Here is a 16,836-nt window from a genome sequence, read left to right on the forward strand (position 1 = left end):
ACAAATTTTGGTAATACCCTACTAACCCCATAACTTCTTTCTAGGCATTTTAGGGAACAAGCCATTCTGTTATAGCTTTAATATTAATCGTATCTACAGCAATACCATCAATGGGTATAAAAATGGTATTAGAGCAAGAAGGTTCCACACTGGACCTAGAGACTCGTTCTCTTCATGCATAGTAAACTAAGAAACATCATCGATGGTTCGCAAGATGCAGAACCAAAACACACCTTGTAAGAGAGTTCAAGACCATACTATAATGCAACTATGGATGGTTCATGCCAGATATGATCTTGGGGTAACACCCTTGAGAGACCATGAGACCTTGGCACATTATACTTGTCGTTTCCGTAAGAAATGCATAGAGGTTTGTCTTCGAACATGGAAAACTAAGAATTTAGTGGAAAACTCTAAGGAAGTCAAGACTAAGGAATCCCTAGTCAAGAGTGTGGGCTTTAACAAGCCCTCAAGTTGTAGATTGCCTACCCCAAGATATCACCTTATACCGTCTGACTTTGATGACCAAGAGAAACCTATCAGTGATTATGGTGACTCATTAAACGAGCATTTTTTGAACAATTTTGTAACTACGGAAAATAAAATGGATATAATCAACGTATGTTGAAAATCAATAAATGAAAAAGATTACCTTCTCCTGTATTGCATACTCAATTATCTCTCTTCAAAGAAAAGGTAAAAGATTTGAATCAATTGATAAGTGCAATAAGACCTTCGAACATTTAAAGAAAAGGCTAACAACACCCATACTCAAGGTCCCTAATCAAACAATACAATTTGTCATGGTTACTGATGCCTTCGAAGAATCTTTAGGAGGGCTTTTGATGCAAGATGGACAAGCGATCGCTTATGAGTCAAGGAAACTAAAGAGCAATGAGAAAAACTATGCACATCATGAACTAAAGTTAGTAGCTATTGTTTCACGCCTTCCGAGTATGGAGGCATTATCTCCTGGAAAAACCTTTCAAACTTAGGTCAAACCATCAAGGCATAAAATATAATTCAACTCACCCAAAGGCAAAGGAGATGGTTGGAATTAATCTTTGATTATGAATTTGAGATTAACTATATTAAGGGTAAGGAGAATAGAGTAGTCGATGCTTTAAGACGTATGAGGCATATTTCAGCAATGACAACGGTTAGTACCAATTTTAGAACCAAAATCCTTTAAGAGTTGGAAGGGATGAATGCTGTAATTAGGTCAAAGCAACATTACAAAGGGATCCTCATGATGTTAGATATGAAAGTTTTTGAGCAAGGTGAACTATTAAGGTATAAAGGAAGGATATGTGTACCTAATCTTCCTAAGTTAAGAAGATATGTTCTTTAGGAAGATGTGTACATCTCAATCTACCAGAAACAAAATATGTGACCAGAAACAAAATATGTGGCAGCAGCAAATAACTATAATTATTTGATGGGGATGAAACATATGTTGAAAGAAAATGGTATAATTGTTTCTAAACCTATCATTATGCATTGTGATAACACAAGTACTAAAATATGTCAAAGAATCCTGTATTACATTCAGAGATTAAACACATAGCTATCAAATATCATTTTTTGAGAGAGAAAGTTGCAGAGAAGGAAGTAAGATTGGAATATGTGAATAGAAAGGAACAAGTTGCAGATATCTTTACCAAGCCTTTGCCTAAGGACACCTTTAAATATCTCAAAGAAATGCTTGGGGTGATGGCACCTCCTTATGAACAGTAATTGATAAAAAGATGCATCAATCTAGTATAATCAGAGCACATTCATACATTTGGACATGATGCTTGGTACCGCTCCTTAGGGGGAGTGGTCGTATTGAGCAGAGCTATCTAGCAGCACTTATTTGATCAGATTTTGATAATAGTGTTTGTTGGCACTTGATATGGTTTATGGTTGCAAATTGGCTTGATCCAAGCAGCTATTTGATCAGAGGAATTACATATCTTTCTTAAGGAAAGAGATATGTTTGATATGAGATATTTTCCTAAAAGGGAGAGATTGTTGCCAAAATAATGTATAAGGGCAACCTTGGCAATTGATGTGAAAGGGGGAGAGAATCGTGTGAAAAACCTTCCATCAAGGAAGGTATGTGTATGGGAAGCTGAAAGATTGTATATATTGAGGATATTCAAAAAGTTGTACTTTTGGATTGATGGTTTCTCACCATATATTGTCATTAATGCCAAAGAGGGAGATTGTTGGGATTAGGAGAGACTATTGGCACTTGGAGTGGTTGTTCAAGTAGCAGACATGTTGTATTGATGACAAGTTTTGTCATTGATGTCAATATGTGTTCTATGGTTGCAAACAAACTCATATTTTATATGTTATACGTCACTGATTAGTTCAACACAGACAGTAATTGACATTTATGGATGTCCAAGCTTATGTTTGTGTTGTTGGAGTGTAGACATCAAATCTATGGCCATTGCACTTTATTAGAATTCTTTGGTTGAGTTGCAAATGATGTAGTGGAGACTGGTAGCAGACCAGTTGGCAGAGATCTATGCCAAAGGTAGTTGCAATATTTTGACTGCAACTTGATGGCAAGAAGGAATTAATGTTGGCGAGCATAGAGGATGATAGAAGACTGTTTGGTGCATATATTTTCCGATTTGTGGATCATTTCGTTAATTCTAGAAAAGTCATCGATGTGTAACGTGTGATGTACTTTACTGGCAGTTGATTGAGTCATTATAGCGTGTTGATTATTATTAGCAAGTGTTAATTATGTACTGTAGTGTGTGGAACACTTCATGTAATTGTATAATTGCTTAAGAAGGTGTGTATGCCTTAGCATGGTCCTATGTATTGAATTATGCATTGGGGAAGCCCTAGCAAGCTAACCTAATTGATTATTTGTAATTGGTATAAAGGAAAGTTGTTTTCCTCATTTGTATAGTATGGAATGGTGATATAGATGTGAGTTTTGATGTTGGATTGTCAAAGCCAAGCTGAGATATTATCAGATACTTAGAGAAGAGGTATGAATGGAATCTATCATTCCTAGTGGACTTTAAAGGAATTGTTTTGGCAAGTAAGTTGCAAATCAGTCAGCTCACATTCATTGGATTTGCTATCCTAAAGTAAAGGTGGTTTAACCTTTCATCCTTTGAGCAGTGTGCTCGGGCAGTGAGCCTTTTTGTTCTCATCAACTCCTAACAAGGTTGGAACCTTCTAACAAGGGTTCAAGGTCTCCTAACACAGATTTGTCCTTTAACAAGGACAACTGTACTATATGCATTGTATTTGACTCCTAACAGAGTCACATCCTTTTACAAGGAACTTATTTATTAGTACAATATCTAGTGGGTATCATCCCCACCAAGGTTTTTCCCTTTGATAGAGGGTTGTTGATGCAGAGATAAATTCAATGGAAGCAAAAACAAAAGGAACCAGCACTAGAAAGAGATAGATAATAATTGTTCTTCTAATTAATTCATCAAATGAATAGTAACTACACTTGTTCTCCTACAAATTTCTTCTTCCCGTAATTTCATATCCAAAAACTTGCCCTAAACCTAAACCTAAAACTCTATTTATTCTTGCTAAGACGGTCTACGAAACATTCTAGATTATTACAAAATAGGAAGAATAGCTTATAGAATACTCTAGATCAATATAGAACGGGGAAGAATGACCCCACAATGATCTGTACAAATCCCAAGAAAAAATCTTATCGTAATAACAAAATCAGGATAAATTCTTCATGCAGAAATCCCGTCCAAAATATTTTATGTGGGTGCTCCTGCACCATACTCCCCAGAAAATTTTATCTCAAGCCCACTTGAGATGAGCGCTTGTAGAGTGGTACCTTGCTTCTTGATATCTTGTTTGGTCATCCACACAGCATCTACATCCAAATAACCTCTGAGTTTTACCAAATACTGCTTGGACTCCTTTCCTCTTGTCTGCTTTATGACTTTGGTGTCAAGTATCCTTTCTAGCTATGCTGTCTACTTAAATGGTAGACGTTGAACGTCTTATATATCAGCAATCTGTCCTGTATCAATTTCTTCAGTGGGTGCTTTAAATGGTGTGAGATCTACTATGTTAAAGATGGGAGAAATGTCAATCTCAGGTGGCAATCGAATCTCATAAGCATTAGTTCCAAACTTCTTCAATATTTGACAAGGACCTAGTTTTCTCAACATAAGCTTGATAGATTTACCTTTTGGTAGCCTCTCTTTCTTGAGATTTGCCCATACTAAATCTCCAACTTCAAATTCTAAGTGTCTCCATTTCTAATCTGCATGCTTATTATACTTGTCAGAGGTTTGTTGGAGTTGTGCTTTGACTTCATTATGGATTTCTTTTATGGCTGTAGCAAATTCTTCTCCTTGGGCACTAACTTGTTGTTGTGAACTCGTATCTCTTAACTCAAAAATCCCTTGAGGATGAATTTCATACACCACTTGAAATAGTGACTTTCCTGTACTTCTATTGATGGAGTCATTATATGCAAATTCAGCGTGGGGTAGGATTACATCCCATTTTGTTGCATGTTGTCTTGTGAGTGTTCTTAACAAATTGCCCAATGTTCTATTAACTATCTCTATTTGGCCATCAGTTTGAGGGTGGTAGGTTGATGAGAATGATAAATTGGTTCCAAGTTTCCTCCATAAAGTTCTCCAAAAGTGTCCTACAAACTTCACATCCCTGTTTGAAACTATGTTGAGAGGTAGCCCATGAATCCTTATGATTTCCTTGAAAAAGAAATCTACTATATGAGAGGCATCATAGATCGACTTACATGGTAAGAAGTGAGCCATTTTGCTGAACTTATCTACTACAACAAATACACTATCATGCCCCTTTTGTGTCCGTGGCAGCCCCATTACAAAATCCATCGTTATGCTTTCCCAGGGTCTAGATGGTATTGGAAAAGGTTGATAAAGACCAACATTTGTAGTCCTTCCTTTGGCCCTTTGACAAGTCATACATGTTTCCACAAAGTTTCTAACATCGGTCTAAAATTTAGGCCAATAGTAGTACCTTCTAACTAATTCTAAGGTTTTATCCAAACCAAAATGTCCACCCATTGTTCCACTATGCTTCTCTTTGATAATGTTTGTCCTCATAGAGCACCTAGGTACACATAGTTGTGCTCCTTTGAAAAGAAGTTTGTCTTGTATCAAAAAATCAGGAAAATCAGCATGGTATCTTTCACCAAACTCCATACATACCTTGTGAATGTTGCCAAAATCTAGATTTGCTACATACATGTCCTTGAGTGCTTCAATTCCCACACTTTCTAGCTGTATCTGGAAGACAATCAGATTCCTTCTACTAAGAGCATCAGCAACCTTGTTTGATATGCCCTTCTTATGCTTGATGGTGAAGGTATAGGCCTGTAAATACTCGACCCATTTCATGTGCCTATGACTTAATTTGTCTTGGCTATTCAAAAAACTGAGTGCTTGGTTATCGGTATACACAACAAACTCCTTTGGCAACAAGTAATGTCTCCACCTTTTGAGAGCTTGAACCAATGCATACATTTCTACGTCATATGAAGAGTATTTCTGCTTGGCTTCATTGAGCTTTTCACTTGAGAAAGCCACTGGTTTTCCTTCTTGACTAAGAACTACCCCTATAGCAACCTTGCTAGCATCACATTCTACTTGGAAAACTTTGTTAAAATTAGGTAAAGAAAGAATTGGCTGCTTGCTAACCTTTTTCTTGAGCAATTCAAAAGCTTCATTTGCTAATTGACTCCATGCAAACTTACACTTCCTTCCTCCTTTAATAGTTTCTAACATAGGAGCACATATATGACTGAAATTTCTTATGAATTTCCTATAAAATGTAGCAAGACCATGAAAGCTTCTAACATCTCCAACTGTTCTTGCGGGTGGCCAGGATAGTATAGCACTTACCTTATCTTTATCCATCTTCAAGCTACCTTGGGAGATCACAAAACCAAGATATGTGAGCTCCTCTTGCATGAACAAACACTTTTCCAAATTTATTACCAATTTCTCCTCATGAAGTCTTCTCAAAACCATGTCAATGTGCTCTAGGTGTTCTTCCTTTGTCTTGCTGAAAATTAATGTCATCTAAATATACTATGATGAACTTACCATTGAAGTCTTTGAGTATTTCATTCATAAGTCTCATGAAGGTACTAGGAGCATTAGAGAGTTCAAATGGCATTACCTTCTATTCATATAATCCATCATTGGTTTCGAATGTTGTCTTCCACTCATCTCTAGCTCTTACCCTTATTTGATGGTACCCACTTTTTAAGTCAATCTTAGAGAAATACTTTGCACCTCCCAAAAAATCAAGCAAATCTTCAATTCTTGGCATTGGAAACCTATATTTGATTGTAATCTTATTAATGGCTCTAGAATCAATGCACAACCTCCAGGTTCCTTCCTTCTTGGGTGCCAAAACAGCAGGTACAGCACATGGGCTTAAGCTTTTCGCAATCAAGCCAGAATCAAGTAACTCCTTTACCTATCTAGTAATCTCTTCATTTTGTTGTAGTGTCATCTTGTATGCAGCCTTATTGGGTAAAGTAGCTCCAGGAATAAAATCAATACAATGACTAATGTCTCGTATAGGTGGTAAAGACTTTGGCATACCTTCTGAAATCAAACCTTAATATTTATCCAAAAGTTCTTTCACTTTATTAGGAATTGCCTTCTTTGTTTCAGCCTCCTTTCTGTCATTTCCAACGGGTTCTTGTGGTTGTGGGTTAGGCATCAAAAGAAAACAAGGCTTAGGTTCATCCTTCATGTCCCGTAAGAATTCCTTTTTATCAACCATCATAATTTTGGCTTCCCTCTCTTTATTTTCTTCCAGTTCTTCATGATCAGCAAATGGAATCAATCTAATAACTTTTCCATCCTTCTTGATGGTGTATATATTGAGTTTTCCATCCTGTTGTGCCTGCAAATCATACTGCCAAGGCCTACCAAATAATAAGTGGCATGCATCCATGTCAACTATATCACACAAAATTCTATCCTTATACTTTCCAATCTGAAAATCAACCCATGCTTGCTCATTTACAAGAGTTTGTTGACCCTTTGTTAGCCATGAAACCTTATAAGGAAAAGGATGAGGTATCCTTCTAAGTTTTAACTTCTGAACCATCCCAAGAGAAACTAAATTCTCAGTAGATCCTTAGTCAATAATGACTTTACATACCTTACCTCCAGATTTGCAAGCAGTCCTAAAGAGAGTTTTTCTTTGTGGTGGTTCCATGGTAGTAGGCACTTTCAAAAAGTGTTCTTTTCATCATTAAACTTTCTCCTCTTTCAGGTACACTATCTGAGTCAGCCATCTCCTTCTCTTGGTATTCATCATCTTGTACCAAATGTGTTCTTCTTTCACCTTGTGAACTTGAACTTGCTCTATCTGGACACCTAGATGCATAATGTCCCTCCTTATTGCAATTGAAACAAATAATCAAACTTGCCCTTCTACCACCAAATCCACCTCTTGAATTGCCTCTTCTACCTCTAAAGTTACCTCTGAAATTTCCTTCACTTTGACTGGTTTCTTGCTTTATCTCCTTATGATCTTCATGGTTTGTCCTCTTCCTTGGAAATTTCCTCTTCCCCTTTGATTTCTTCCTCTTCCTCTGTTATTTTGTTCTTGCCTTCTTTTCAATTTGGCTTCCACCTTCAATGCTAGTTGATAACATTTTTGTACTGTATCAGGACACAATAAATTAAGTTCTTCTTGAATGTTCAACCTCAATCCATTGAGATATCTAACAACTTTTACACTTTCACATTCACTCTACTTTGCCCTCAGGCATAATTTTTGGAATTCTTCAATATAGGCTGTGACATCTAGCTCCTTTTGTCTTAAACTTTGTCTCCTTCGATGAAATTGGATTTCATAATCCTCAAGTAAGTATGTTTCTCTCACCTTGGCACACATCCTTTCCCATGAAGTTATCATGTTCTTACCTTCTTTGACCCTTTCTCCTTGAGTGAAATTCCACCAAGTGAGGGCTGGTCCCTTCAACTTTGACTTGGCAATTTTTACCTTGTCCTTTTCTGCTATATTTTCACATTCAAAATGGTTGTTCAAAGCTTCTATCCAATCCACAATAGCATCAGCATCCATCTTCCCCGAGAAGATGGGTAGGTCACCTTTGGCATCCTTCTTACCAACTCTTTCAAGGGCTTCTATGAAGTATCTCTACTCTGCAGGTAAGTTAACCACCTCCTGCTCAGGGGTATCCTCTTCTTCCCCTTCTTCCTCTTGCTCTGAGGAAACCTTTGCTCTCTTTTCCATCCAGCCCTTCATCTTCTCAAATTCATCTAATAACCATTTATTGATCTTCTCATGTTCTTGCATCTTCTTTGCCAGTTCAGCATTGGTGAACATGTTTGATGTTTCAGCTTTTGACTCTGATCCAGACATAAAATCTAATTGCCTCAGGAGCTTTCCCCAAGCTCTGATACCAAAAATGATGCAGAGATAAATTCAATGGAAGCAAAACAAAAGGAACCAGCACCAGAAAGAGATAGATAATAATTGTTCTTCTGATTAATTCATCAAATGAACAGTAAATACACTTGTTCTCCTACAAATTTCTTCTTCTCGCAATTTCATATCCAAAAACTTGCCCTAAACCTAAACCTAAAACTCTATTTATACTTGCTAAGACGGTCTACGAAACATTCTAGATGATTACAAAATAGGAAGAATAGCTTATAGACTACTCTAGATCAATACAAAATGGGGAAGAATGACCCCACAATGTCTGTACAATTCCCAAGAAAAGATCTTATCATAATGACAAAATTGGGATAAATTCTTCATGCAGAAATCCCGTCCAAAATATTTTATGTGGGTGCTCCTGCACCAGTTGTCTTCGAGGAAAAAAACTACTGTGTTATGGTGTATTGTTTCTTGTTACTATGCATTGTTATTTTTATTGTTGGTGATCAGTTTTATAAGTTTGGGATTAATTGTACTTGTGCACAACTAATTCACTCCCTCCCTCAATTGTGAGGTGTGGACTTTACTTCTTCACAGATACACTACAAGGATTGTTGGGCATTCCGTTGGATATGCGACCTTTGAGGCTCAGGCTGACAGTGGCAATGACACTAATATGGATCAAGATTAGGGGTAGCAACATATGTGACTCTTGGTCTTCCATTGGTTGTATTTGTCTCATTGTAAAAGGTGGATTCTAAGTTGTGACTCTTGGTCTTTCAATTGGTGTTTCTAGTGTGGTTGTTCAGTAACATAGGAATTTATTTTAAGTGTTCAGCAAGTTTTCTTATTGAGTGATTTGTTTCTGGATTTGATTGTGTTAAGATTTTTACCATCAACGTTTCGAATCACACTACGTGATCCATCATCAGGATGAAGAGCAAGAGATGCAAAACAAAGTGATATGGATCACGTAGGGGATCACTTTGTGATATTGTTTTGCATCTCTTGCTCTTCATCCTGATGATGGATCACGTAGTGTGATTCGAAACATTGATGGTAAAAATCTTAACACAATCAAATCCAGAAACAAATCACTCAATACAATGGACTGTGGAAATTTGATCTCTTTAAGTTTTCTTATGTTAGCTTTATGGAAGGGTCCCTTGGTCGGGTGAAATTTGAGATTTTAGGGGTACTTTTGCATGGATAATGTAATAAGGGGGGGAATATTAGTGTAGATATTAAATTATTACATTGTTTAACTATCTATCGACAGTTATATGGTTATGTCAGTATGATACAGTTGGCAATTGCCAAACTGACTTCCCTATTTTTACAAATATGATATTCATAAAATAATATTAATTAAAACATTTTACCTTGCTCTCATTTACTTCTAACGGCGTATCCAAGGTTCTCAATAGCACATTTTCTTAACAAGGTATCTAATTGTAGCTATCTACTTGTTTGAAATCTGAATTCTTGGGATTCATTTACAGTGCTCTAGGTATTGCAAACTGCCTAATCATTAACGTTATACAATTTGTTTTTTAATTTTAGCATGTAAAATATTTTGTAGCAATGAGCTAGCATTAATAACATAATAATTGAGGCTCTTTGAAGTTTATTAGGTGGCATCAGAAGTTTGGACCCAGAAGAAGAAGAACCATGTTTCTAAGACTTAACGATAATCGTGAACAAATCAAAGAAAAGAAAAAAGCATGTGTAATTTACTGATTATTGTCCTGCTTTCATAGTATGAGGACAATGTTTTCTCATAAACAAAATTAAGAAGCATTAAAAGGTTTACCCAACTAATTGAAAGAAATAATCCCATAGTATGAAAACATTATATTTTAACAGACTGCTAGATACTTCTGTCTTTTTAGCAGTAAATGTTACACATGTTAATGATATGGCAGGAGTCCACACTGTAAACATACTTCTAAAGTTTTAAGTAACCCTCACCTTGAAAATAGAAGACATTACGAGAAAAGACAAAAAAGGAGTATTACAATGCAACCCAAAAACCGCACACTGTCATTGTAAATTATTAACATGCAAGTCTGATCATAATGCAACAATGTTAAATTACATATTCATGGTTTATACTTGCATTTTCTTATTTCCTTGTCTATCATTTATTGATTATTAAAGAATTATGCCTTTTACCTAAGCTACATAAAATAGGAAAAGATGAGAATGCGCTTTGAAACCTCAAGAGGTGCACCACAAGCAATCAATCGAACTCCATTTGTGCAGCAATATTGCAGAAGAGGCTTATACTCTTCCCATTGTTGTACTGACCAATGTGATATGAAAGACTTCAGATCATTCTCGTTTATCCTGTTTATAACAAATTAGAATTTGTCAAGAAAATGAATAAAGAAAAAAAACTGTTCCTCCATAATCATCTGTAGCCATTGAATCTCTCTTTCTCATTCTCATCCTTTGCCTAACCCCCAGGAAGAATATGAAGAAGAAACTAATATAATCTCTCAGATGAGAAGTCCACATAAAAAGCAAAACAGACATCAGTGTAGACGATAAAAAAGTGAAAAAAATATTTCCCTTTTCACAATTAAGGTTTAGATAGATTAATACACAAGTTCCAAGGAAATCCCAAATAATTTTTTTAATGACTTGGAAAACTGATTATGAAGCCATCAGACATGATACAAAATGTGCGTTTTTGTATCATATTTACTAGAAATATTAACCTTATAAAAAGTGTAGTAATATAAACTTTTAAAACTGCTGAACATAATTTTCCTAATACAGAAGTTTTTATGTTTAATTGAAATTCAAATGTGATTAGTCATGACATATTTAGCTCATCCATTCTCCCAACATTCAAAAGTTACAAATCGGTTTAAGTGCAGTGAAATATGTATCGCGGTAGCTCTGGCATAAATAAAAATAATCAACTCAACTAATATTATATACTGCATGCCTCATTTAAATGTTGACATTTCTGAGCCAACACAACAAAATGCGGGGATGGCATCATTAGACGAGTCTAGATCACAGCTTAAAGTCAACTGTATTCTAGCATCATTAGATGCATAATGACAAATGTAACAGACTTAAAGATAACAAAAAATTTAAAAGGACAAAATGGCCACATTCCTAGAATGACCAAACGGGACATTTTTTCAAAAGATGGATAATAACCAGAAAACATACCAAAATACAATTATTAAAATCAAAGTAGCATAAGTAACTCAACCAAACATGCAACTATGGAAATAGACAGCAATCTCTAATATTGCTTTTTTAGGTTTTAGTGCTGTATCCAAATAATTAATTCTTAGTGTAAACCACCATTTCATTAATTATAATATCTTACTGATGTTTACGGATGTTACCAAAAATGGTTCAACAAATCAAGATTCAATTTGTAGCCACCCCCACTGCCTATTGCATCGCTTTCTTTGTAGGCATTTCCACCCACATGCATACATATCGACATGCTGAAAGATTATAAGCACCTTGGTGTATTTGACGTTTGTCTTCCATACAAAGTTTTGCATGCACTAATAAAACAATACCACATTTATTTTACAACTTCATGAGCTAAAGTTGTGGCGTTTTATCTGTTGAAAGTCAGCAAACTACTTCATGATTTGCGACTAGGAACAGTAAGCTTCGGTAATAAACCAAACATGTGTATTGTGCGAATCTGAACTTGAAAGAACATACAAGTCTCTCACACCATCTGCCATGAGCAGGGGTGAGAGGGGCCTACTGCACCAGCAGACAATCTAATTGGTTATTAGTAATGAAGTCCAATAATTCGAAATATCTAAAATTTATTTTTATTAGTGATTGAACTCTATTGTAGGTTTTGTCCAGGACCATTGCTTTTCTAACCTTATATTTGGTATATATATTGTTTACAATATAAAAAAATTATATAGAACTGCATGGCCATCTGCAGAACCATCTGAATCAGAATACTCTGTTTTTGAAGTGGCAATAATCTCCACTTATATTTCCCATTTAGTGTTGAGAGAATATGTTGATCATACCTTCCATTCATATATTCATTAAGCTGTGGTTGTAAATTGCTGGGAAAGGCCTGAAATGCTAATGAAATGGGACGTTCCTGCTCAAAACAGTTATCCCGCAGATTTTGTACAATCTCCAGTTCAATAGCCTGGCAACAATAGAAATGCAACCAGAATTTGAGAAGATGATATAAGTAGCAGCTTTACACTGAAACAGTTTCAATAATGTGTTCACTTTGCCCATGCCAAGATTTCTATTCATTCCTATCATGTGATGTTAAAATTATCATTTAACAAATGTATTCTGATAAGCCAGACTTGGTTAAATGTAAAATATGGAGGGTAATCAAATCCCAAACCAAATTCAAATAGATACACCTACGAAGGAAGGCGGAAAAATTGCATATCTAAAACACAGGGCATCATAGAGAGAATGTAATTGTCATGGGCCATACAACTTAATGAATTTCTTTAGAGGACTGTAATCAAAAGTCACCAAGTCTAAATGTGCACTATACTCCAAGAATGCCATTAAAGGCTATTGTAGTGACCTTGTGGTATGGATGCCATGGAAGATCATTATATTTATGAAGATATAAAGAGGGTATATATAAATATTGTGATAGGTAGACCTTTTTGGAGATGAAATGGCTATTAAGTAAAATCAAGTTAATCCTCAAGGAGGAATATGCTCAACTAGCACCAGCTCTACCATACTATTTGTCTTTAAAGTAAAATTCCATTGATTTGGAATCACCTGGATTCTCTGATGTGTTTGAGTCATGAACCATTCTTGTGTTTGTGATGAGTATTTTTGTAATTCAGCCTTGTCTGGTTCCACTTGTGGGCTTGCTTGCTCTCTCTCAGTAAGGTGGAGCATTGCCCTTGGGTGATGCATTGGTTGAGAGGTTGCAATGTCTCTGTCCAGGATAGAAAAGATCACAGCTTTATGGAAATCCAGATTGCAGCTTTAACCTAGGCAAATGAAATAAAAAGGCGGCGATCCTATAAGAAGGTCAATTAAGATAAGCTGCAAAATACCATTTGGCAGATATTCCCAAATAGCATACAACTAAAATTAAATCTAGTGTTTCATGGGCAGCAATTCGTTAAGACATTTAGTTAAAAATTATAATGGCTCAAAACCAATGATTAAGGATGAACAATTGTGACTCTTTCAAAAGGCATAAATTGTGAAGGGTTGTACTCTTCCAAAGGGTGAAAATTGTGAAAGGTTGTGACTCTTGCAAAGGGCAGACATGATGAAGGGGTGTGACTTCTCCCTCACGTTCGAAGATACAATAGGGAGAAGATTTCATTTAAGAAGACCATCCAAAGGATATCAATTTAAAAATTAATTAATTATTCACTAAGGCAGCAATGAAGGGTGCTAACTCAAATCTTATGAAGGGTGGTGACTCAATTCTTATGGAGGGTGATGACTTTTTCACCAATAAAGAAGAAATCATTCCAAGCATTCAAGGATCACTTATTAATCACCATTCACCAATACTGCAGCACTCATTAAATCATCACTCAAAATCCTTCAAAGCAATCATCAATTATCAAATCAAGCAAACAATCAATTAGCAAATCGTCATCAAGTCTGTAGGATTAGTTTAATTTCCAAGAAGTTTCCCCTCCTAATAAAAACAAAATACTAACAGATTGGAAGGGCCAAAAAAAAAAGGTTGGAGATGCAAGAAACGTCACAAAAAGTATCTACAAACATAATGGGGTTCAGCCTTAACAAAATGCTGCGTATTTATTTGTATAGATTGAGTGGTAATTAATCGACGGAAACTGACATTTATCAAAATACACTACTCTTGCGATTTTTTAAATAAGTCGGCAAGGATGAGGGCTCAAACGGTGATCTATGGTGGTAGAATGAACTCATTTAAAGCTCAGTTACGAATAAATCTTCTGACACAAGGTGTGCATGATCGCCTGAGGCTAGACAATATCAACAACAGGAGGGATCCATCCCGTTTTTCACAGTAAAATCCCAATATTTCCACCTCTGCATCCCCAGTTAGATCGTTTGCCCTAAGCAATCGGACCCTATAATTTTTTTGTCAAGTCTAGAGGCTCACTATCGGCTTTCAGATCCTATTTGTTTTTACAAATTCACCTTAAAACACAAGAATAACAAGGCTGCGTGCTTATAACTATCGTTCTGAGGCTGGGTGTGGTTACTTTTATGTTGGAAAGTTGTGGTTTAACAGGGCTAGCACAGAAAGCAAGCATATGTCTGAGATGGATTTGCTAAAAAGACATTGTGACCAACTCGGTAAATAGGAAAATCCAGTCCCACAAACACTACAAAGACATAAAAATCTGTATCCTTCCATAGACAAACAATCCCAGCTCCAATAAACACTGCAAAATTCAGTTCAAATTAACAAAAGAGTACATCAGAGAAATTACCTTATCATCAGGATCAGGGACACGTTCTGCTTCTCCAAGATAAACAATCCGTGCTCCTAAGAGCTTATTCCAAACCCGCTGTCTATCTTTTCCAACAGCAACGGGTTCCCCTATAACAGTGGCATCATATATTCTGGAATTACTCTTATTGCTCTCCGTGCTTGCTAACTTCTTCACATTGGGTTCCAACTGCTCTAGATTTTTAACAGGATCAACCTTTTTATCGAGCCCCATTTTTTCTGGATTTTTCACAGAATCCAGTTGAGCAACTTCTGCTTTTGCAATGGAATGTATTGAACAGATACCCAATGCCAACAGAGGCTTCAGAATTGCTTCTCTTCTGCTGCTGCTACTTAGACCGTTATCAATGTTTGAACAATCCATATATTGGGTATCCATTTCTTGTGCAGCAGAATCATCCTGAGAGGTTTCATGGTCATGGCTGTTTTTAAAAACAGAGGGAAAGCGTAATTGTATTGACCTTGTTTTCGTGAGCTGTTTGCTTCTGTGAGAATGAATTGATGTGGGCTTCTCGTTTCTGACTGTAGCTTGGAAATGGTGACCAGGAGGTTTTGAGTCTAGTTGTCTTGCATTGCATAAAGGAGGAGCATTCAACCTATACAGACTGGTTTGAGCCATGTTCGTATTCATGGTGAAATTACAGAGAGAAGAACAGCGCTCGAATATGTTGGGTGACTTGGCTAAAAGGTACAGGAAGAACCGAGCCTACGCCATGACAGCTTGGATTGGGGAGGCCATGACGTGTCTCCGTTGATTCTGCTTCCTTCGGCTTCATTATGGATCTTGCAATGTGGAAAATTTTGAGACACAAGATTAGAAGGAATGTGTATTTTCTGAAAACGACAGAAAATCGAAGTCAGCATACTGTGCGTGCTACTCTCAGGAATCCCATCGAATTTAGTTGTAGTCGAAGGCGTTCCGTCCATCAGAAAGGGCGGGGATTTTAGATAAGAGTTGCTGCGTCATTATTAATTGTGGAATACCATCAATTTCATCTCTCTCATTTCAATGTTTTACAAACAATTATTAAGCCGCGATAGGCTTATATGTGCTCCCGGATTTTACAAATTTCTACCGAAAATTTTAGAAAGTTGCAAAAAAAACTGAATCTTCTAACATAAACATAAACATGTTCATAACATTATCATACGAAATTAGAAAGCTGCTAATTACTTTTATAGGTGTAAATGTAAATTTCATTTCTATATGACATTTTATTATTACTTTGGGAAATATTATTGTATTGAGTTGAGTTCTATTAGACAATTAATTTTAACCAATTAAAATAATTTATTATGAAACTTTAAAAAAAATATAAGTCTATAAAAGTTAAAATATATAATTATTTTTCCTTCTATTTTGAAATATTTATTTATCTATTATATCATTAGTTGAAATCAATATGTCTTATATGGCTGCTTTTTAAGGAATACACAAAATCACTTCTCTAAGATTGTATTTTTAATAGTAACTTCTACTTTTTCACATTGATAACAATGATTATATATAGAAACTTTTGATTTTTCCATAACAATATCTTTAGTAAAAACTTTTATCTATCTATATAGTTTTTCTATACAAGCCAACTGTGAGGATGCAAAATATTTGCACAGTTTGTATCTGATGCAGGTGTAGTGCTAAACACATATGAGAGTTCTTGCATAGTTTTTTATGTAGTGCTAAACACATATGAGAGTTCTTTATTTTTTAATTGTGAGTATTTAGATAAAACATTTATGATTCTATAATATTTTTATTTGGTTATTTACATTTTGTAATGTCTTTTGCAGGTTTTCTCTTTTATTTCAATTATAGAGGAAGACATCTCCACGTCAAGTGTAGAATCTTTAGCTAATTAAATAAAAATACTAAATAAGATTTATGTATATTTTACATTTTAATATATTTATTTATATTAAATGTGTGATTATTTATATTAGTAAAAACT

The 16,836-nt window shown here is 35.6% G+C and overlaps 1 protein-coding gene across 1 annotated transcript in view; it reads right to left on the reverse strand.

Moving 5' to 3' along the window:
* The window catches only part of LOC149549177 (protein RETICULATA-RELATED 5, chloroplastic-like), a 97,826-nt gene extending 81,922 nt beyond the window's left edge, over positions 1-15,904 (reverse strand). Inside the window, exons 1-3 of the mRNA XM_089792589.1 lie at positions 14,868-15,904; positions 12,459-12,586; positions 10,644-10,773 (exon numbers count right to left, since the gene is read on the reverse strand). Of these exons, the coding sequence (XP_089648715.1) occupies positions 10,644-10,773; positions 12,459-12,586; positions 14,868-15,518 (909 nt within the window). The 5' untranslated portion in view covers positions 15,519-15,904. The remainder of the gene's footprint in view (positions 1-10,643; positions 10,774-12,458; positions 12,587-14,867) is intronic.
* Positions 15,905-16,836: the final 932 nt, after the last annotated feature.

This window comes from Cupressus sempervirens, chromosome 7 (genome assembly GCF_028749045.1).
Source record: "Cupressus sempervirens isolate cs-2001-9-10 chromosome 7, ASM2874904v1, whole genome shotgun sequence".
Classification (NCBI taxonomy): Eukaryota; Viridiplantae; Streptophyta; class Pinopsida; order Cupressales; family Cupressaceae; genus Cupressus; species Cupressus sempervirens.